Here is a 22,459-nt window from a genome sequence, read left to right on the forward strand (position 1 = left end):
ATTACAGTAAGCAGAACAGAAAGTAAACGAGGGCTGCAGCAACTTTGGATTTCCACTTCCGTTCTGAACAGCACAGATTTGTGTGAGCCTGTTTGTACACGCGACTAAAATAATCAGATCCTGCTTTCCCACAGTCACTGTTACTCGAATGCTATGGGGCCAAGAAGGACAGGACATCCAGCCATTCTGGTCAGATGTTAATACATTTAGCCACACAAACTACACTGATGTAAATAGCAAGTAATCACTGCACAAATATAAGGGTCTGCTAATTCATTGTAAAAGAATCGCACACATCCAAAAAAACACTTGTCATGAGTACGATCAACAATTCCATGGAACACAATTCTTGCATGGGTGGTCGATCAATGACCACCAATTTGGTCATGATATTTATTCAAAACATTGATATATAGACATGTGTGGTTAAAAATCACACAGGTCGTCTATTGTTTTAATCTTACAAGCAGCTGAACAGTAGTTCTTTTTAAATGTCTAGTGTGAAGCTCCACCCCTTTCTGAGCACTCCTTTCTTGCTTTCTGAGCACTCCTTCTCTCTCTGTCTATGATGACCTCACAGAGGTGACTACTGCACATGACTAATTTATTTTAATTGGAGCAGAGGCATGCCCAATAGACACCTCACTGAGGTCTTCATAGTCAGGGAGAGAAAAGGTGTGCTCAGAATGCTAGACGAGGAAGTCCATAAAAGAATTTGCTGTTGAACTGCTTGTAATAAAGAAAACATAAATATGCATGCTGTGAAAGGTATGTTATTCCAGGGGCTACTTAGAGTAATATTAGGGGGATTTTAAAATAAATAAATCAATGGCTTACTTATCCTTTAAAGTTAGCTGGTAAGGCAAGCATTGTGTATTGAGAAATTATTGCAGACAGAACAGTACAACAATGAATAGGGAATAACAAATGCATATATACCATATCAGATAAAGAATCAAGGTACAAAAGAGACAAACAGTGAAAGGTCCATTGAAATACTGAGTGTATTCAAACTCATGGTACACAGCGCATATTTTGTTCCAATGATTTTCACCTGGCAGAAAAGCAGCCAGAATATTACCCTTTCCAGAAATGATGGCAATATTAAACCATGCAGACTATTTTTTTTTTTTTTTTAAACACTGAACACGTGAATACTTGATTATTTATGCAAAATACATGTGTTACTTGATTATTTATGCAAAATACATGTTTTAAAGCAAAATCTAATTAAAATGTTGCATACAATCTGTGTTGTATGGGGATTCTACCCTTGGTCAGCTGGTTGGCTGAGACTGAATCTCTTGTTGCTGCTACTCTATTAGCCACCTGCAATTGGATCATATTGCGGATATGGATCCTTGCAGTGAAACAACTAATTGGATTAAAAGATCTAAAACATAGAATTCCATGAGGCATAAGCTAAGTTTACTATAACCACATCAGGATTTCAATTTTTTTTGTTGCTACATGTTACAAACACATATATATTAAATGGAGTGATAAAAATAAACAGTGTGATGGGAATTAAAACAGAAACCTACAAACAAGTGTGTCTCGGATATGGTAACATACAAGTTTCAGTTAGAAAAGAATACATTTGGTTAATTAACAGCTGCAGCCCTTATGTGAACAGTTTCGCTATAGCGAAGACTTAATTTAGCCCTGGATCTGAAAAATTCAAATAAGTCAATACACGGGCATTCATTCAGTTGTGTGGCTGCAGTTAGAGCCACTGCGTTGGCCCTGGTGGAGACACAAGAAGCACAATTCAGCACTGAAATCCACTCCATGTGTCTCCATCTGGGCCAACACAGTAGCTTGAGGTGCAGATACATTACATTAGACTTCACTTTTGAGCAAAGGGGCTGTTTCTCAGGCTACACTTATAGGAAGGCAGGTAAACAGCACTATCTGCCTTAGTTTCATAAACACTCCTAAGTATATATCAGCAAATGCAACAAAATCTTGTAAAGATCCTTTTCTTCAATTCACAGACCTGCTGCATATGACGTTATTGCAGAACAATTCAAGAAGCGATCTCTGGAGGGGGAGCAAATATAAAATATACTGATCTATGGCTGCCATTCTATGGCACTGACTCCACTGTCTAATTTATATATTCACTGCTGTCTGGAACAGAACACTAACAGATACATTAAAAGAAAAACAATGTTTGGTCATTAGAAAAACAGATGTACACACAGGTAGCTGACAGCTGCAAGAATCCAGCTCCTGCATACAAAGCACAACACTTCAGTGTAATTCAAACTGTCTGTTTTATGAAGATCTAGTACACAGCATCTACCTAAAATTGCAGCCATACAGATGGGAGGGGAGACAACTTGATCCGGATCATTACCTTACAGATATATTTCCATACTTTGTAAGGCACACACATTAATGCAAAGCACAGTCCTATATTGACTTTCACACATAAATTAAGGACCTACTTAGTTCTTCTGTAATGATTTAAAGGAGTTTATTCTTACAAGAGCTGATTAACCCCTCACTTGACAATAACATAGTTTAAACATGGTCTGCACAGGGGGTAACAGTCTGCCAGCAAAGTGCAATTTGCATTTTGGGTCATATTTAAATTAGGAAAGTGCATTTGCTAGGAAACATGCAGTTCTGGAGCCCTGCCGAAGAGTATCAGTAAGAAAAAAAAAAAAGGTCAAAGGCACATTTTGCAAAAGATTTACTAAGATCTCATTGTACATCAGCCAAACTTCCCGAGCAGAAAGAAGTTCTGCATGCCTATTCTCAGCACAAGGAGGTAATTTTGGCAGACTCATAGAGTAAGTACAGTTCCACTTCCAGCCTATATTGGAACAACGCTAGCAGGGCATTTATTTGGTTGGACAAAATCAGTTAACCTAAAGTCTTAAATGTTTTCGCTCAATTGAAACCCAGTTGTGACATGAGCTCATTCATTTGTGCTTATCTAGAAAAGGAACTTACATACTATCCCAAATAAACATGAATGTATTTACTGTATATACTCAAGCATAAGCCTAGTTTTTCAGCACCCAAAATGTGCTGAAAAAGTCACCCTCGGCTTATACTCGAGTTGGGTGCCATGGGTCCCTCTAGACTAGCACCCTCTGTCCTTTGTGTGCAAATTAGGCCACCCGCAACCAGACCCTCCAGTGCCCTGGCCTAGGCTCCCACTAGCAATACTTATTTGCCCTTACATCCCTCCGGGACTGGGTCTGCTGCCAGTTTGCCAATGTGCAATGAGCGTGGGGTAGTACTCATATTGTTTTTGTTGACCCTCTTCTCCGCTTACAGAGCTAGTTTACTGTTTTTCTTTGAAATAAATATTGAAAAACATATACCCCACTGATGCCTCAATTTATGTAATTTTATTGGTATTTATTTTGATATATATTTCCCACCCTAGGCTTATACTTGAGTCAATAAGTTTTTTCCAGTTCTTAGGTAAAATTAGGTACCTCGGCTTATATTCGGATCGGCTTATACTCAAGTATATACGGTATTTTTACACAGAAATGGCCGATTCCAACAATTTGAAATGAAACCATGTTATTCTGACCTTTAGGCTCACAGTGTAATGCAACCCATCCCATATATATATATATATATATATATATATATATATATATATATATATTATAGTTCCATTGTGAAGTGATGGATTCTGGGACTTAAAGTCTCTCTGCTTTCCATAGTGGAGGGCAGAAAGCAGAGGGACTGCAAATCCCGCAATCCAACACATAATGGAACAATTTAATATGCGGTTGCATTACACTGTGAGCCTAAGGAAAATGTTAGGAAATGTCAATCTACGTGAAAATACAAATATGCATTTATATTTATTTCTGGAAGTTAAGACCATTTATTTACCTTTTCTACATAAGTCCAAACAAATGAGTCCATGACAAAATAGGGAGTATTTTTTCTTTAAGGCCACACTGCTGTCTGTTGGCAGTGACTGTACACATTCAAATACACTAGATGTAGTGTAACTGTATGAGCCATGTGGGGCCCTAACACAAGTCTGAAAACTAGTTATCTTTCTCTTCACAGAAATTTCCTAAAATACTTTTTAAAAAAAGGAAAGGGATAAATTACCTGCTCATCATATTAGCCACCAGAGAGGTGCTGCTCCTACCATATTCGGATCTCTCTACATTACGGGGGTACAAAAAATAAACTGCTTTTTTTCAGTTTTTCTACAACATTAAAGCTCACAATTCATACATGGTAAGAAATAAAAGCATTTGTTCAAGAAACTATAGGAACTGGTACGGGGAAAGCGTGCTTACTTTAATCATGATATTCCCATCAGAGAATTTTATTTTTAGTGTATGCATAATTCAACAGTATTTTACAGCTTCCATTCAGTGTGGAAATACATATACACCATAAAAGAAGGAGGGCACATTCCAAAAAACTGCCTGGGTGCTGGGTGCAGAGTTGTAAAGTATAGAAAACCAAAAGCACTACACAGCTTTCTCTTAAAAAAAAAAAGGTCCGAATACGTGACCGAAACATTGATCTTGCACAATAAAGAATATTTTGATTTATCTATCAAGTCCTGTGCAAATTATGTTGCTGGATTAAGTAAAAAAAAAATATATATATAAGGATATTATAAGTCACATGCCCATATAAAGGCATAAGGCCAAGAGTTTATACATAGATCATGGAACACCAAGGTGACCCTTAATTCTCATATTTTACAGTGGTGGAGGGGTGTACATTATTTATTATGATACACAAATTTTAGTGAGGCAAAATACATATAAAGTATTACTGATTACATCCCTAAGCACTGTTTATAAGAATACCATCTACAGGATATTCAAGGCTCTTTTTGTTTTGAAAGTAAAAACCCTAGGATATGTAGAATCTGAAAGCGCCTGTGAAAGAAATAAGGGTACAATTTTATCAGTAATGTTACAACTTGGGAAACTGGATTCTGCCAAAATATAATGTACTGTGACCCATACTGGGAAAACTGGTGTGTTTCTGAAACACTATTATAGTTTATATTAAAAAAAAAAGCTGCTGTGTTGACATGGGGGCAGCAATGAAGCTAAAACAAAAAGTAGAAAGAGCACAGGTCACATAGATGATAACCTCTGTAGAACACAGTATGTTTGGTTCTTATACAGGAATCTAAACCTGTTGTGTTCTACAGGAGCTTTTTTGCCATTTAACCTATGCCTTTTCTGAATAGCTACCCCTATGGCCACACGGCAAGAAGCCAGGGACAGTAAATGGAAGATACATTTAAAAACATCTGTAGTCCCTTGTAGCATTTATAGATGCACACTTTATTTCAGGATTTTTTGTAACATATATGGCATATACAGTATATTTTCAAGCAGAAACTCCAGAGACTTGCTTCCTGTGCGTTATTTATCCTTACTTTCTCCCACACTTTGCCCTTGAAGAAAGATAAACAGAGATCTCTCAAAGACTAAAATCCCTTGCCAACACTTTTAAAACAAAGACTTACAAAACTGATAACAAATGACCTAGTCAATAAAGTAAAATAATGCTAATATATTAAGAAAGGTTGTTGCCTTCCAGATTTTTCAGGTCCATGGTTTCAGAACAGCAATAACCACTTTTTCATTTGCTTTCTATTTTTTTTTTTATTAGTGACCTTTTTCTGAAATACTTAACGTTTTAAAGCCAGTGCAGCAGCACAGGGACCCTTTGCAGGCCAAATAAATAATTTTGTTGTAAGACTATTTTATAACGAGAAACAGGTCTTGATGAATATGGAAGCACTTGCACTAAGTGCACTAAGGGGCACATTTATCAAATGTATTTTCCAAATACAAAAATTTTGTATATATATAAGTTTTTGTACTGTGCGTATTTTTTGCAACTTTTTTGTACTTTGCAACAATTTGTGTAACAATTTATGCAACAAAAAATTGTATTTGTTGCGCCGAGTATGAAAGTTTCGGATTCATTAAAGCTTCATTATCGTGACTTTCCTTGGGCCAGGTTGGAGCTGCAGAGTGCAACTGAGTCCTATGGGAGGCTTCCAAAATCATGCACAGAAGGATCAAAGTCAGAAAGGTTTTCCCGCCGTTTACAATCATTCGGATACAAAAATTTGGTGACTTTCGGATCGCCAATACAATATTATCATGACTATATTTTCTTAAGCATATTCGTGACAAAGTAAGAGTTTGAATCCCAAAATGGGTCTGAGTTCACAAGCAGTAAGTGGACATTTATTACTTTTTCTAATTTCCAAAAATAAACAAACTTCTGGTGTCTTACAGCTGCCATCACCATTAAAATGTGTGTGTATTTAAGTGCCTCAAAGTGTTTTTTATTTATATTAAAAGTAAACATATATCAGAGAAAAAGAAAGCTCCGCCATGAAACAGTGGGCAGCACCAAACAAATATTCTACACTTAATTAGTGTTATCTAGAATTGAGTGTTCATCTCATAATTCCAGTTGCATTTTTATAAATGCCTCCAATCCCATACTCCATACATATCAGCAATACTAAAAGGCATTTTTTTTTTTAAATGAATTTTGAGCTTACTTAAAGTTTATGATCCAGAAATGTGTGCAACATCTGTTAACTTTTCCCTGGGTGAGAGCTATAATATATTATTACATTCGGCAGGACACGAGTGTACTATGCAAGAATTCTCACTAAAGGCACGTAAAGAGTTCATACAGAGAAATCACTATCAGTAATGACTGGAGAGTCAATGCAAACTGCGTATCCTGTATGTACACAAAGCCACATGCATTATTACAGTTCATGGTGATTTAGATAAGTAGCTTTCAAGGGTATATTCACCTTCACAAAACTTGTTTTCAAGCAGTACACAACAATTGAGGTTTTTTCTGCAATTACTTTTTAATATCTGGAATACTAGTTTTTCCTAAAATTTATTTTTTTTAAAATAAATTAGCTCAATTATCATGGTTTATTTTCCCTAGTTCAGTAACTTTGTAAACATTTACAATTTGATACATTAGATTGGTGATTGCCAACCAGTGGCTTGTGAGCAACATATTGCTCCCAGTGGCCTAAAAGTAGGTGCCCATTTTTAAATTTCTAGCATAGAGGCAAGTTTTGGAAGCACAGAGTTTTACTCCAAGTAGAGACTCCTGCAGGCTAGCAGTCCACATGGGACTACCAAATAGCCAATCACATTGCTTATCTGGCATCCCCAAATAATTTTTTTCATTCTTGTGTGGCTCACCAACACTTTTTACATCTGAGTGTGGCTCACAAGTAAAAAAGGTTGGGGATCCCTGCATTAGTTCAATGCTGTCCAACTTCTATGGTACAGAGGGTCAACATTTTTCCTATGTGGGGGAGGGTCGATAATGAAAGCAAATTTTGGCCACTCCACTTTTTAAGCTACACCCACTTCAAACAACACCCATGTTATCGCAAGAGCTTTTAAGACCACAACCCCCAGCACATAATTTAACACCTTAGGAGACCCCCTAACAACTATTTCCAAATGCTAGCAAACTCCAAGAACAATACCCCTGCTAGGTTAACTTCCCCCAGGCAGCATAAGGCAGACAGAGTATGGCAGAAGCAGGCAGCATAGGACAGGCAGAATATGGCGCACACACAGGCAGCATAGGGCAGGCAAAGTATGGCACACACAGGCAGCATAGGACAGGCAGGGTATGGCACACACAGGCAGCATAGGGCAAGCAGAGTATGGCACAGTTGCTGGCCCAACTTATCTTAAAAGTATATTTTAGAAAAGGAAAGCGAGTGCTTAAATATTTAAACTCAAGAAGAAATACTAGTATAGATCTCCTTTCCAATGACCTACAGATTTTAATAAAGAAATTTCACAAAATTCACCCATTACCAAATGTAAATATGAACTGGCATTTCCTTTAACTTTAATGTAACAGCTGCTATCATTGTCAGAGACACTTATAGACTGGAAAAGCAGGCTTTGAGTATTATGACAGGTGTCAAATATTTTATTGTCTGGCAGAAACAGTATTTGGATATGTTCTTAAAGTTATTATGGCACTGAATCTTTTGCAGACTTTGATATGCTAACTTACAATGTGAAATGCATTGCTAACTTGAGAGGATATTCTGGTTGGATACACCTGCATGCCCCAATTAACTGTGATTAGCAACAAGCTGACATCCTTAAATTGTTTTGATTTTCGAAACAATATATTGGAATTCCAGAATATTGCACATCAGGAAAAAAAAATCTCTTTTTTCTTGTAAGTGCACTTGAAACTGCATTTGCTTTGTAGTGTCTTTTACCCATTCCATCACACGGCAATAAACTTGGCCAAGTCTCCTAGATGGGTCTGTACCCATGGGAGCCCATATGCATGCTAAATGCAGTTAAAATTGGATATGTATCATATTATCTGAATTCAGAGTTCAAGAACACTGCTATGAGTGCAGAGGCCTATAGGAGAGGATATTTAAGAATTAAAAAGGTCAAGCAACACTTCTGAATAAAACTATTAAGAAGTATTTAATGGGATGTAATACACAAGAGCAATGAATAACCTGTAAAATATATGTTTATTATTCTTTTTTTAAATAGCACTAACCTATTCAGCAGCACTGAACAAATATTTTACACCAGGCGAGCTTACAGTCTAAGTCTATTACGTTCACACATGCTACTGTGAATTTTATGTAGGTAACTGTCTATATGTTTGGAGTGTGGGAGAAAACCCACACAGACATGAAGACAACACACAAACTCAAATGGTGCAAAGTTATAAGTGGTGCTATGTGGAGTCACATATCACATGGCATTTGGAAACGTGTGTAGTATAAGTACTTTAAAACATAAGTATATTAGAAGCCACCTCAAATTCCATGACCTGTATAAAAGCTATTAGCAAGTTGTTGCTGGCACCCCAGTGATTTTAGCTGTTTATTTTGTACCTATATTGTTCTGGTGTTCCAGGGATCCCCTGAGCGTACTGGCCACATTACTAGGGGTTTATAACAATCAGGTACCACTCAGTAATTCTGTGCTTTGTGTTCCTTTAATGATCACTGCATTTTTAGAATAGATTTTAAAGTATTAAAGGGTATCATGCAGACCCGCAGTCACCATAGCAGAGAACAATATTTGGGCCCTTAAACAGATTTAGAATCCCTGGACTGATCCATACTCAGATTTCCCAAAGTAAAAATAGGGCAAAAACCATAATCCAATGCATGCCTGTCATGATTCTTCAATAAATGGGGCATAATTTGGTGTTATAAATCACTTTAGGTGGGGAAAGTAAAGATAAAATGGTATTTTGCAAAATAATACAGAAGCCCTAATACAATTATAATCTTTTAAAGGTATTTTATGTCTTGGTTTCCCACACTTTAGATACATCTAATAGAATGAGAATTTCAATTTTAAGTATTCTGTACTTCCTTATCTAAAAGCAACAGTAGGAATGCCACACACAGTCACTGTGGTTTTTAACCTTACATAAACATGTTCTAGCTACTTCCCTTCAATTTTACATATCATTTCAATGCATTTTAGCTACAGAATAGTTAAAATGAGCAAGGTCAGTTGTTTCATTTCGAACAGATTGCTCGACTAAGGAAAATTCTGAATTTATCAGAAAATTTGTGAAGCTGCTATTACTGATATGGCAACTGCAACAGTATATCTAAGTTTGGCCATGACATATACAAAATTCTAAATCAGCTTTTTTGCCTACACATGGCGAAAACATAAATCTCTCAAAATAGCATTAATAAAAAAACAAAACTAAAAAAGTGTGTGCATTACTCCATTTTGTTACAAATTTGTTGCTCTTAGACTTCCACTGTGTTAATATTAATACAGTGCTTATCATTTATCAAGGGTTTGGTGTTAGAATTTAGTGAAGCCCACACAAAAACAAATAAATTTGACTGGTTTGAGCAAGTGAAAATTCTCTGAAGAAAAGCCACACTGGGAAAAGTAAGAAATGACCAAATGCATTAAAGGAGAAGAGAAGGAAAGTAAGTAAGCAAGCTTTATCAGAAAGGTCTATGTAAATGCACTCACTGAAACGCTGCACTGAGTTCTCTGTCAAAAGAAAAAGAATTTGCTGTCTCTTTGTTTTCTTGTGCCAGAGACACGCAGCTCTCTCCTCTTTCCTGCTCCCCCCTCCCCTTAGGAATGTGGATATGAGCCAATCAGCAGGAAGCTTCCTCACAGTCTTACTAACTGAGCATGTACACCAGTCTTGGTGCAGGAGTGAGGCGTTCTGAAAACTTTCTTTACAGAGCTCATTGTTTTTTTTTCCTGATCATCTGAACGGGAGAAATATGGGGAGACTTAAGGGCACTATTGAGAGAACTGAAGGTATGCCTGCAGCTTGAGATTAACTCTTTATTAGGCTTTCCTAATTCTTTAAAACCATTTCTGACTATTATTTCTGAATGTTCCTCTCATTAGTAAAATTGTTAATAATTGTGCTAAACTCAAAGTGCTAAAATATGCCAGGATTCTCCAAATTAACATTTGCCATATCAGCCCTGAAATGCTTTTTTTTTTTTTTTTTTTTTTTTTATTAACAAACACAACCATGAATTTCTTTGGAAATGGACAGGCAAGCTAAGGCTGATGTCAGAAGCCATAGTTTCTGTGGGCTGAAAAAATTCTGCCTCTTATTCAACTGAATGGGAATTAATTGACAGCACTGGAACTGGCACTTATCAACTCACATTGCTTGGCAGACTGAGCTAAATATTTGTCTGCACTTTTTGTAGTTTAAAGAAGAATTTAAACTTATCTTGGATAGTTGCAAGCAACCATGGAGCAGTTTTGAACTCTAATGGAAGATGACATACAACTAGTCAATCTGTTGGGTTTTTTTTGGCTGCCAGGGTCAGTGACCCCCCCAACAAAAAGAAAGGATTTTTAGTTTCAGGGTGAAATGAATAGAAAGGCTAAAAGTTCAAAAACTTAAACAAAAGAAATGATGACAACCAAGTGAAATGGTGCTTAGAATAGGTCTATCTAGAACATATTTGAAGTTGATATAAATTAGACATCCCCATAAATTACAATAATATACCTCCTTATGTAGTAAGCCACAGGGAAAGGACTAATGTTGTACAGTTATGAAACTAAAAGTTGCTTTAATTGCATGTTTTTTTCTGTTATTTCTAATATAACATTCCCAAAGAAAAGTCCCAAAAAATTTATTATAGATCAGGGGGCTCAAACTCAATTTACCTGGGGGCCGCAGGAGGCAAAGTCAGGATGAGGCTGGGCCGCATAAGGGATTTCACAAAAAATTGGCTTTCAAGGGATAATGCAAGGCACGGCGGGCGGGAGCTGCTGATTGCGGAAATGACGTTATGCCATCATAACAGTTATTATGGGAAGACGTTCTGTGTGCACAATTAACTCCTTAGCAGCCAATTGTGCACACAGAACGTCTTCCCATAATAACTGTTATGATGGCATAACGTCATTTCCGCAATCAGCAGCTCCCGCCTGCCGTGCCTTGCATTATCCCTTGAATCGCAATAAAAATCGCGATCCATTCATTGCTTTTGAGAAGGCGTTGCCGCGAGTTTGAGACCCCTGTTATAGATGCAGCAAAGTAAAAAAAAAACAATTCAGGAAAAATCCCGGGAACCATGACTAAAACATTCTTTACAGCCTTTATATATGTTTCTATAGAGCATATCCCTGTGCAAAATATATTTCTAGGTCATAAAGCAACATACACACATACAAGTTTTTCCAACCCATTAAAGTTGCTTCACGTTAGGGGCTGGTGGCACCACTGGTGATATAGAGAAGCCATACACATGAAAGACAATCTGAACATAGTAACCTTGAATTTGAGTTTTTTTGGACACAATTTTGTTAGTGTGTATATGTGAGTAAGGATCAACCATTGTAAGGAAACAGTTCACAAAGATTTTAACACCCTGTAAAATTTACAAGTGCTTTTATTTGTTTGTGTTCTCTAGCATGGAAAACAAAATAAATTTTTTTTTTTAACCTTTCAGCAATAACACGTTTGTAACTAATTCCATGCATGGTAGATTTGAAAAATTTATCAAGACCTTCAAACTGCACATGCAGTTGAAACCTCCCGCGATCTCAACACTTAGCACTGGATGCTGAATGTAAATTGAATGGAAAACATCAATGTATATATATATATATTCTATTTTGTACTAATCCCTGTGTGTTCATTTCTATTACATTGCTTTAACGCACAGCACTGATATCACAAGTAATGCTATATATATATATTACACACTCACACACAAAAATAAAATAGGGCAAGTTATAGCATAGAAAATCCTCAGTCCAATGCAAAACATGGTATTTCTCATAATTTAGATCTATGTGTAATACAATATTATAGCATTCTCTCAAATGAACAATATATATTATTATTTTTCTCTATCTACAATATTATCCCAGAAAGGGATCTGATATCCAGAATGCTCCAACAACCAAATCTTCATTTTTAGTTATATGCTTCTTCTCTTTAATAATAAGACAGTTGTGATGATAAATCTATCATGAATCCAAATTATACTTCTGGTATTTATTTTAACTTTTAAATGTTTTAGGGACCTTAAGGAATGACTCTCCACATTAGGGAAAGCCCCCTTATCTTAAAACCCCAGATAATAAAATCGCATAACTGTATAATATCCACAAACATATAGATAATGCTCTCCCTAGCTTATAGACATGGCAAATCAGAGTTCAACCAATTACAGGTGAATATCCACTATAGCCTGCTAATCAGCAAGCGGCTTTAGATGAGAGACCTTGCAGTTGCAAGTCCCCCCAAAACAGCTAACTTGTCAAAAGATAAGTATAATCTACTCTAAGTATAAAGTGGCCCAAGATGTTATATTTACAAACCCAGAGTATGCTATTTAATAAAAACTGCATGCTATACACTTTCTAAGCAGAGGATTGATAACAAAGCCTGCTTGGTTTAGCTGTGATTTGGTGGTTTAGCTGTGTTTCAAACATACTACCATGTCACAAATATGGAGGGGGATGAATATTCCCAAGTCAAAACATTTTACAAACTCAAGGGCCTGAGTTGAAGGGTGAAAAAAAGAGAGTGGTGGGGGTTTATCACCACCAAAGCCAAGAATGCTCAGTGTGTCCCTCAAGCTGTTTGTATGCTATACTTCCCAGTCAACTCAGACAGCCTATGGGATGCTGAGAACTGTAATACAACTGCCGGGGATCTTGCAAGTTGGCCACACCTCATCTAACTATTTATAACATTTAATCTTAAAACAATACATAATGTGAACTTTACCAAGGACATTTTGTTTTCTACCAGAGAAATGTCCTAAAGGTGCATAAAATAATGGTAGAATTCCACTACCCTTATTTTTCCTACCACATAAAAAGAATGAAAGGTTTTTGCTTAAAATAAATCCCTCCAAGGGCAAATAAGGGTGCTAACCTTGGTCCTATCTGCAAGGAGAGCGAGAGATCTTAACATGTTACTACTAATCTAATAACATTATTTCACATTTCGGCATCTGGATTTCATTTTGTGCGCTCCACCTGGTATTCCAGACACAGATTATAAAGTTGAATACAGCGCACTTCTCTTTATAAAAGTCTGTAAAACAATATTAACAGTACAGAAGGTGCTATAAGTAAACCCATAAGGTCAACTGTGCATTCTCTCATCAGACCATTAATTTGTTGAGACATCAATATTTAAATACTTAGTGGCCTTTCTGTATGCCTTATTTGATACATTGTAAGAAACGGACGGATACGTGTCCTGAACTTCTGATCCATGCTGATGTGTTGTTTATTTTTCTTTGGGCTTCTTTCTAAACCTTGCAGTGGAACAAGGCTGCTCACTCATATGAAATGTGAGACCCTTCACCTTCTCTATACAGACTATGATTAATGGGTTTCAATTTAACAAAGACACAATCATGATCTCTGTGCAGTTGACAAAATGCAATCTATAATCCTTACAAAAACTATTATTTCAAGGACAACAGACATTGTATTACCATTTCTTCATTTGATTTTCACACCTACATGTTTGTTCCAACTGAATAATTAAGCGTCTGCACACATTTTGTTTCACACTCTATTATTTCTAATTAAGCTTTTTTGGAGCCTTTAAGTATCTGCAACCCTACATGATATCAGCTACCACACATTTTCCCAACCAGCATCCAAAGAAAAACAAAAATAATCTATTGTTTAAGAAAGATGTATTTTATATTTAATTCTCTTTAAGAAACACGATCAGACAGAAAATGTCAATTAACAGCAGTGCTTTCAAATAAGTGACTATATATAACACATCTAACACAACAAATACCTGCAAAAATATTATTTAGAAGTTAAAAACACTTCATGTAGCTACAGGAATATGTATTCATTGTTGCCCTTATGTAACTAAAACAGTGAAAATCTATTGATCAGATCCATGACTTCATAGCATAGACCTGTACTTTTTTTTCAGCCTTTAACACAATACTAACAGGAACTGGTTTGGTAAAGACAATCTCAGCAAGAAAACAAACACGGGTGAAAAAAAACCCTATTGGACTTTTAGACTTCAAAAAAAACACAGGCAATAAAATAATGTATATATTATAAATATCCATTTGTGGACCTTAACACTCGATGCAGAAGCAAGTTAAGCTTATACTTTCACTACCGTCCTATTTTGTTGTTTTTTTTACAATAAGTAGGTTTTTATGATTATGGAGATTCTATAATTCTACTCAGAATGTAATAAAAGGGGAAAAAACAGTTCCTTAACATAGAAATATATCAAAACGACTGTTAACACAGTGCACAAAACTGGGTTGTCCCTAATATTACAGTGCCAATTCACTGTACAACTGCATTAACAGTAAGGTTCACAGCTATTTACAATATAACTCAATTATTCAAAATCTAAGCCCAAAAAAATAAACAAGGCTTTTCTATATAACAATACAAGTACTTGAAAAATAAGCAATGATCTAAATATCACATGTGACTGGGTTTCAGCACTTGAAAGGCACAGGAAAAGTTCAAGCACAACAGATTTATGTTAAGGTAAATGATATGGCTGGACAGAGGCACAGTATAAAGTAAAAAAGAAGCACAATGTTAACCTAAACTGGTAAACACACAGCAATACATTTTCAGCCGACACAAAGAAGCACTATATAGTTACCTATCGAGGGTATTACATTTAAGCCACTTATTTTGCAATATACAAGTTTTTTTTCCTTACAACATTGATGTTTCATGGTGACCTAGTCTACCTATTTAGTTTTCATCCACGACACAAAAAGAAGTGGCCAAAGGGGTCCATACCACATCATAGTACAGAGTGTCATGCAATTTAAATAAGTCTAAGGCCTCATACACACATCAGCTTGGTCTCTGTCAAGTTATGGGCACCAACAACATCAGACAGACAATTTAGGTGTGAAAAATGCTGGTCAGATTTGGTGTTACAGTTATTTCATATTAAAACCTGACAACATAAAATGCAACTTTACTTCAAATTCCATTTGCCTCTACACAGATAACCAGGGAATGAGACTGCCGATCCAATAACTCATGACGCACAAAGTTGCAGTCTGCTGCAACTCCCTCCAATACTCACAGTCAGTTCATTAAGTGAGACCAGACATGCATGATATAGAAAATATGAAGGCTCCAAACTTGGGTTCAGGCTTCTTAAAATTCACACCTTTTTCCAAGACTTGAAAAGCCAAGAGAATAAGAATGTGCAGCCCTAAAGAACCTGTGAGGTTACAAACACATTCACAGCCACAACCAAATCCTAGGATAGCAAAAAAAAAATTTAAAAAAATTCACACTGGATAATTGAAAAGCTATTATTTGGTCCTTCTGAAGTTTCCCTTTAAAAAGCATCCAATCAAGGCAAACAAGAAATCCCATAAAGGCAAGGGATAAGCATCATTCCCTGTGCGTCTACATGCAGGAAATAGCAGAAAGCAAAAGGAATAGACAGAAATCTTTTTAATTTTGTCCTTTCTAAAGTTTCTTCATTAAAATGTGAGCGATTCCGAGAGTGGGAAGCAGCGGGGCTGTGCGATTGCTGCTGTAGCTCAGAGCCTGAAGTAGGGAAGGAGGAGGGGGAAGGAGCAGGGAAGCCCAGCCTGGCACCACAGCGCCACCACCATCAGCAAAGCCAAACAAGCAGGGAAATTAGGCAAGTTCAATAAAAGAGCGGAGCGAGAAAAAAAAGTACAATAAAAAAATAAACTTGAAGAGGTGTAAAGGTGTTGGGGGTAAAAGAGGGGTCCCCACCGAGCCGGGCCCACGGTAACAGCAAATGGGACACGGGAGAGGAAGCGGGGGAGAAGAGGAGAGCGGCGCCACAGAGCCGGCGCCATCTTGGCTGATCGATGAATTGAACAAAGAGGATCAATTTCTGATAAAACGTTATCAATGAGAGCGGCCGGGAAAGCGGCGATTTTGCCCTAGTCCCGGGCCGCGGAGAGGGCCCCGAAACGGACGACTGGGAAGCGGGGAGAGAGCGGCACAGGGTGAGACAGAAGAAAGGGGAAGAAAAGGGAGCTGACCTGCAGCTGCTGTAAATCAAAGCGCTTCCAATATTGAAACATCGATCCCGCATTGGCCGCCATCTTGAGACATATTGAGACGGAGTGAGAGGCTGATAGAGAGGGGGCTGGAGTTCAGGAGCAAAGCGGCGGAGGAGGGGGAAAGGAAGGAGGGAGGGAGCAAGAGCAAAACACGGAGCGGACTTCCACACCCACCCTCCCCCTTTCCCTCTGCCGGCGCCGAGCGGCTCTTCCCGGCTTCTCTGTCCCTTGCAAACCCTCCAGCTGTACCGGGGCTTCTCTGCTATAGCTCCCGCCAAGTCAGCTCTCAGTGGCCGCGGCTTCATCGCGGCCTCCATGCTGGGCGCGTCTGCGCTGCTGTGGGCACGGCGGCCAGCGGAACTAGCTTCACCCCACACTCTCACACTAGTTTTGTCGAGTTAAAGGCTAAGGAATAATTGAAAACTACTTTGTTTGTGTCTGCGGCGTTTAGTCCAAATGATATCGCTCGGAGCAGCACTTTCTGAGGGAATTGCAACTGCGTATTTACACAAAGCCCCACATAATTCATTTATCCAGATATACGTGTATTGTTCTAAAACTTATAACCCCTCATGATTTCATTCTATAAATTCTAGAACCAGGCAGGTCGTGTAAAAATATAAAAAATAAGTGGAAAGTTGCTTATTTCTATCAAGTTTTTTTTATTTATGGTTTTTTAAAGGTTATGTCACCAGCGGAGATTCAAAGCGTTTTCCTGCTGGTGAGTGGGTGGCAACTTACTAGTAATTGCCCCTCCATTTATACTATTGGTTATTTGCAGGACCCCGCTGTTTAACTGGTGGGTCAGGTGATTCTCCAGCTCTCACCTGTAAATCGCTTGACGCAAGAATGCACCAGCAGGGTCCAGGCAGTAACCATTTTAGCCAATGGAGGGGCAATTCACAACATTTGATGTCTGTCAGTCAAGAGGTTGAAAAACAATGGGATTCTCTCCATTACATGTATATAATTGTCAATGTGGAGAATACCAGTGTTTTTTTGCCACCAGCATGAATGTGTTGGCTTGGTCACCATTAAGATCTGCTTTCTCATTACAATAAAATAATAATGAAAAAAAAATATTTTATGGAAATGACCTTCCTGTATTATAGAGCTGTCTGAAAAATCGTATTTTTTTGCATAATAGTGTCTGTACTGCATTTCTGAAGCTCTGCAGATACTGATAAACTGCATTACCAAGTATCCTATATACAGATATCCTGAGAGTTGTGGTTAAAGAGGGGGTTTGAATTTCTGGACACTGAAGGAGCATAAGTTGCCCATTGCTGTTGTACAGAATTCTGTAAAAGAAAATTCTTGTGATGTAAATCTACATCCCAGCTAGTTGTTTTGCTATCAGCGGGAAGAGTAAAGCAGTTCTGCTGACTATACAATATTTAATTTCTTGGCTGGACTGAAATAGAAAATCAGGAAACCCATGATGTGATTTTATTATTGTGTATATTATTGTAAAGTACTACGTCACTGGCGCTGTGTAAATAAATGGAGATGAAAAAATGAATGCGTTACTCCAAAAGTGCAGGCACCCGAATGCTGTAGAACCCAATAATTCATTGTCACTATATATTGATTTTCTGATACTCTCAATTAAAGAGCAACTGAGGTCAGCATGGAGTAGAAGAGGAGAGGGCAGATCGCCCCCAGGAAGTAAGGTCTATTCCCCACAACACACATATCTGTCCCTCCTCTCCACCCCTACCCCCACCTCACCAATAGAGTTATACCAGCATCACCGGAATGGCTGTGCTACAATAATAAAGCGAGATTCTAATCCATCAGTATAAAATAAAATGACCCTATGAGAGGGATGGTTGTGAGTTTGAGTCCTGCCAAAGATGGTCAAGTAAAAAAAGTTACTTGTGCCAGAAAAGACTGTGGCAGCTCAGAGGTTACCATTGCTAGCTCAAAGTGCTAAAGTTCTGAATGCAATTCTAACCTGTCAGTAAGGAGTTTATAACTTCTTTCCTTGTCTGCATGGGTTACCTTCCACACTCCAAAAACATACAGGCAGGTTGTTTGATGCCTGATGAAAAGTTACCCTAGTGTGTGAATGTTATAGGAACTTATATTGTACACTCTGCTGGTCAGGGGCTGATAAACAAGCTCTGCAAAGCTTTGTGCAAACCAAAGTGTTTTTTCAAATATTGCTTTTTGTCTAAAAACAACCCTGGCCCTTTTTTTTATTCTCATGTCACTACCTCAATTTCTTTGCAAAAAGGAGAATCCTGTCTCACTTTATGCTAGGGATTTATGCATAATCTTAGGTTCAAAGCACTTGTCTCACAAGACACGACTGGATGAATTACTTTTTATTTGAAAGACTAGGGTTCAGCCATATTTATCTGTTGTTAGAAAAAAATCCCAGTCTTTTGTTTGCATTGAAGCCTTAAGCTTATGTCACACTGGGCATGTTGAGCACAGAGGTGCCCTAGCAGGGAACTGTGGCACCTGTTGCTGCTTTCCATTGCAACGCATGGAGATGCTTTGATAGAGACACTGATAGTGAGGGGACACTCTTCCTCACCAGTGTAATAGTCAATAATCAAAATGCCCTGTGTGCCAGTTAGCCTTATCTAATGCACATTTGTAACTGCCCCAAAACCCCCAAGAAAAGAAATACAAGTATTTTAAAAAATATATCTTTACACTGTATTTGAAAGTGCAGACTAAGTTAGCATTATTTCTGTCACATGAATGAGATTTTTGCTTTAGGTTTAACTAGCCTTTGAAAATGTTTTTCCCAGACATCTGCTATGTTTACTTTTAACTGATGTCCCATTCCGTATCTTTTTTGCATTCAGTGTAGATGTAGATAATACATATTCATGGCTTCATCCAAAATTCACATACATTTTACAAATGACACAGAAGTTTCAAAGCTGCAGACTTTTGGGCATTTTTATATTTAGGTGTTACTTAATTCACTTTGAAAGTGGAAGCAATACCAAAGCTTGGCTGAGGGGAAGCAAACTAAAATAAGCTTACCATTTTGAAACAGTGTAGCAGAAGTCAACTTTGCATGTGTCAGTAAAGGTCCGTTAATCAGCTGGCTTCAGTTACATTGCTTTTAAATGTTACAAATACTAGGGAATAAAAAATGACTGATTTTAATGTCTTTTATAAATATATTAGAAACAATTGAAAATGTTATTTTTTGGGGTTTGCATTCTTTTAAATGTAAACATTTTGTTAAATAAAGTGACCACTGACTTATTGTTTTGTCTTATTTTCACTAATATCAAGCACACTAAAGACTGTGATCTCTATTTTTAAGGGTAACATTTTAAAATGTAATATTCTCCTGCAAAGCATGGTCTTTCAGAACTCTAGTGATTTCTCACTTTTCATTGAGCTGCAAAATGTTTTTAGTTTATGGCTATTAGGTATTGGTAATGAGGTATTGTTGGATAATATATGTTAATGATATATATGATAATATATGTTGAAATACCAAATTCAGAGATCATTTTTTCTTTGCCATTTTGTTTTCCCCCACTTACTATAGCTGTTTGTTTATCACTTGAAACAATGTAGCAGAAGTCAGTTCCCCATGTATATTAATCAGCTGGCTTCTGCTATATTGTTTCCAGAGTCAGAACCAGATGTTAGGAGAAGGTAAGCAGCCACACAAACTATTTGGACAGAACATAATCTTAGCAGCAGTATTACTACACTGTCCCATTCCGAATATTTTTATTTATTGACACCATGTTTAGGGGTTTAAATATCTGTATGACAGAAATCTACAAGTGGGACATGTGCTGGCATATCAGGGCAAATCAAATTTGTCACAAAATGTGCAAATTGATGTACTAAAATATTAGTGGCACAGACTGTGACTCCCATCTCTAAAATGCACACATATACATACATTTATTTTTAGTTTCCTGTTTTCTTACATGTATTAATTCTTTAAAAAAAAGTTGAATATGTAAATATCCTGCAAGTAAAACATGCTTGTAGGTGTCACATTGCTGCCCTCTTCTTTCTTTTGCAGTTTTAAAATATTTAAGACCGTTCTGTCTCTGTTCTTCTAAATATTCAGTTATCCTCTATACCACATCTACAGGGCTAGATTATATTAAAATGGTGATGTCATACAAATAAAGCAATGCCACTTTTGAGCCATGAAAGTCTTTTCAATCCATCTGGTATACTGATAATCAATTGCTTTTAACACATGGACTAAATATGATTTGTATTTGTTAAATTACTGTGATTCATAAAATTGTACTTTTTATTTGTATTTTTTTTTTAAATAAAACTGCTCCATAGCGCTTATACAGTAATTTATACAAATTACAGATAATAGAAGCAGGGCATTTAGCAAAAAGGGTAAGGGTTCACATGATACATAAATATTTAATGGACTATATAAAGGCTAAAATAATTGGGTAGAATACTAAACATGAATGGATATCATAGAGAAATAGTGGAACTACTACATAGAAATTAACTATGCAACTATGTGTGTAGTAGATCAACCGCAGAACATAAAGAGCTGTTAGTTTATTTTTTTCCATGACTTAAATTTTTTGTGCTAAAAATTTTCAATATTTATGAAAGGAATAGTGCGCAGGAAAACTTTTTTTTTTTAAATGCATCAGTTAATAGCACTGCTTATGCAGAACTCTGCACTGAAATCCATTTTTTAAAAGAACTTTTTTTTTTATATTTAATTTTGAAATTTGACATAGAGCTAGCCATATTCTTAGTTTCCCAGATTCCCCCAGTCATGTGCTCTGACAAACTTCAGTCACTCTTTACTGCTGCACTGCAAGTGGGAGTAATATCACCCCCCCTTCCCCCCCCCCCCCCCAGCAATCAGCAATATTCAGCTCCCATGCCCCACCTAGTGCTAGAAACAGAATTCAATAGTAAGTAGTCTGGCTCAGCCAAGTCATGACGACTCCAGTTACACTGAGCAGGAGAAACAATTGCATATCTGAAAGCAGTTCTAATGTGTAGCGCTGGCTCCTTCTGAAAGCTTAGAATCGGGACAATGCACTGAGAAGGCACCTACACCAATATTACAGCTTAAAAATAAATTTGTTGGCTCAAGAATAAAGTTTTAAATGGTAAAGTGAATTATTTGCTATTTAAACAGTGTAATTTAGATGTAAAAAGCATCTGAGGCTATGTAGAAGTCAATGGGAGCTGTCCCTTTAAAGGAACAGTAACGCCAAAAAATGAAAGTGTATAAAAGTAATTAGAATATAATGTACTGCAGCCCTGCACTGGTACCACTGGGGTGTTTTCCCCTGAAACTTATATAGCTTATTATATAAACTATAGTAGCGTTACTGTAGCAAACACACAACTTTTACCAGTGCAGGGCAACAGTATATTATATTTTAATTAATTTAAAAAACTTTCATTTTTGGTGTTACTGTTCCTTTAACTTGCAGATCCATCAAAAATGTTGAGGTATTTGAATAAGTTTTCTTGCTACGGTTTTATTATCGATGGGGATTTTTTTATTTATATTATTATACTAATTATTTAATATTTAATTATATAAACGTATTATATATTATTATAACAAGCCAAAATTTGCGTTTTCGAAATTTTCAAGTTTATTCAAGTAGAAGAAAAATACAAAAAATTTTAAAATATGAATCTTGCTAATTAGACCTCCAAGAATTTAGTTAAATACTAATTTCCACTAAACTAATATGCTTCCTGATTAGCTTATCAGATCCAATTATTCCAGATTTTGCATGCCTGATATGTTGCAGAGGTTTTCATTTTTAGGCATTTATCATCTTTTGCTTAAATTTTCTTAGACATGAATGCTATTCTCAGCATTAGTAACATAAAAGAAGTGTTTCACCATTGTCACAGTTTGGAGAAACTGTAATT

At 36.8% G+C, this 22,459-nt stretch overlaps 1 protein-coding gene across 4 annotated transcripts in view; it reads right to left on the reverse strand.

Annotated features, from left to right (window-relative positions):
* The window catches only part of cux1 (cut like homeobox 1), a 196,784-nt gene extending 179,652 nt beyond the window's left edge, over positions 1 to 17,132 (reverse strand). For 2 of the 4 annotated variants that reach the window (XM_031896761.1, XM_031896760.1), the window contains exon 1: positions 16,556 to 17,131. In XM_031896761.1, coding sequence (XP_031752621.1) covers positions 16,556 to 16,618 — 63 coding nt within the window. In that variant the 5' untranslated portion in view covers positions 16,619 to 17,131. Of the gene's footprint in view, positions 1 to 16,555 lie in introns of all 4 variants that reach the window. The other 2 variants (XM_031896763.1, XM_031896762.1) reach the window with 2 other exon arrangements.
* Positions 17,133 to 22,459: the final 5,327 nt, after the last annotated feature.

Source organism: Xenopus tropicalis, chromosome 2 (genome assembly GCF_000004195.4).
Source record: "Xenopus tropicalis strain Nigerian chromosome 2, UCB_Xtro_10.0, whole genome shotgun sequence".
NCBI classification, from domain to species: domain Eukaryota; kingdom Metazoa; phylum Chordata; class Amphibia; order Anura; family Pipidae; genus Xenopus; species Xenopus tropicalis.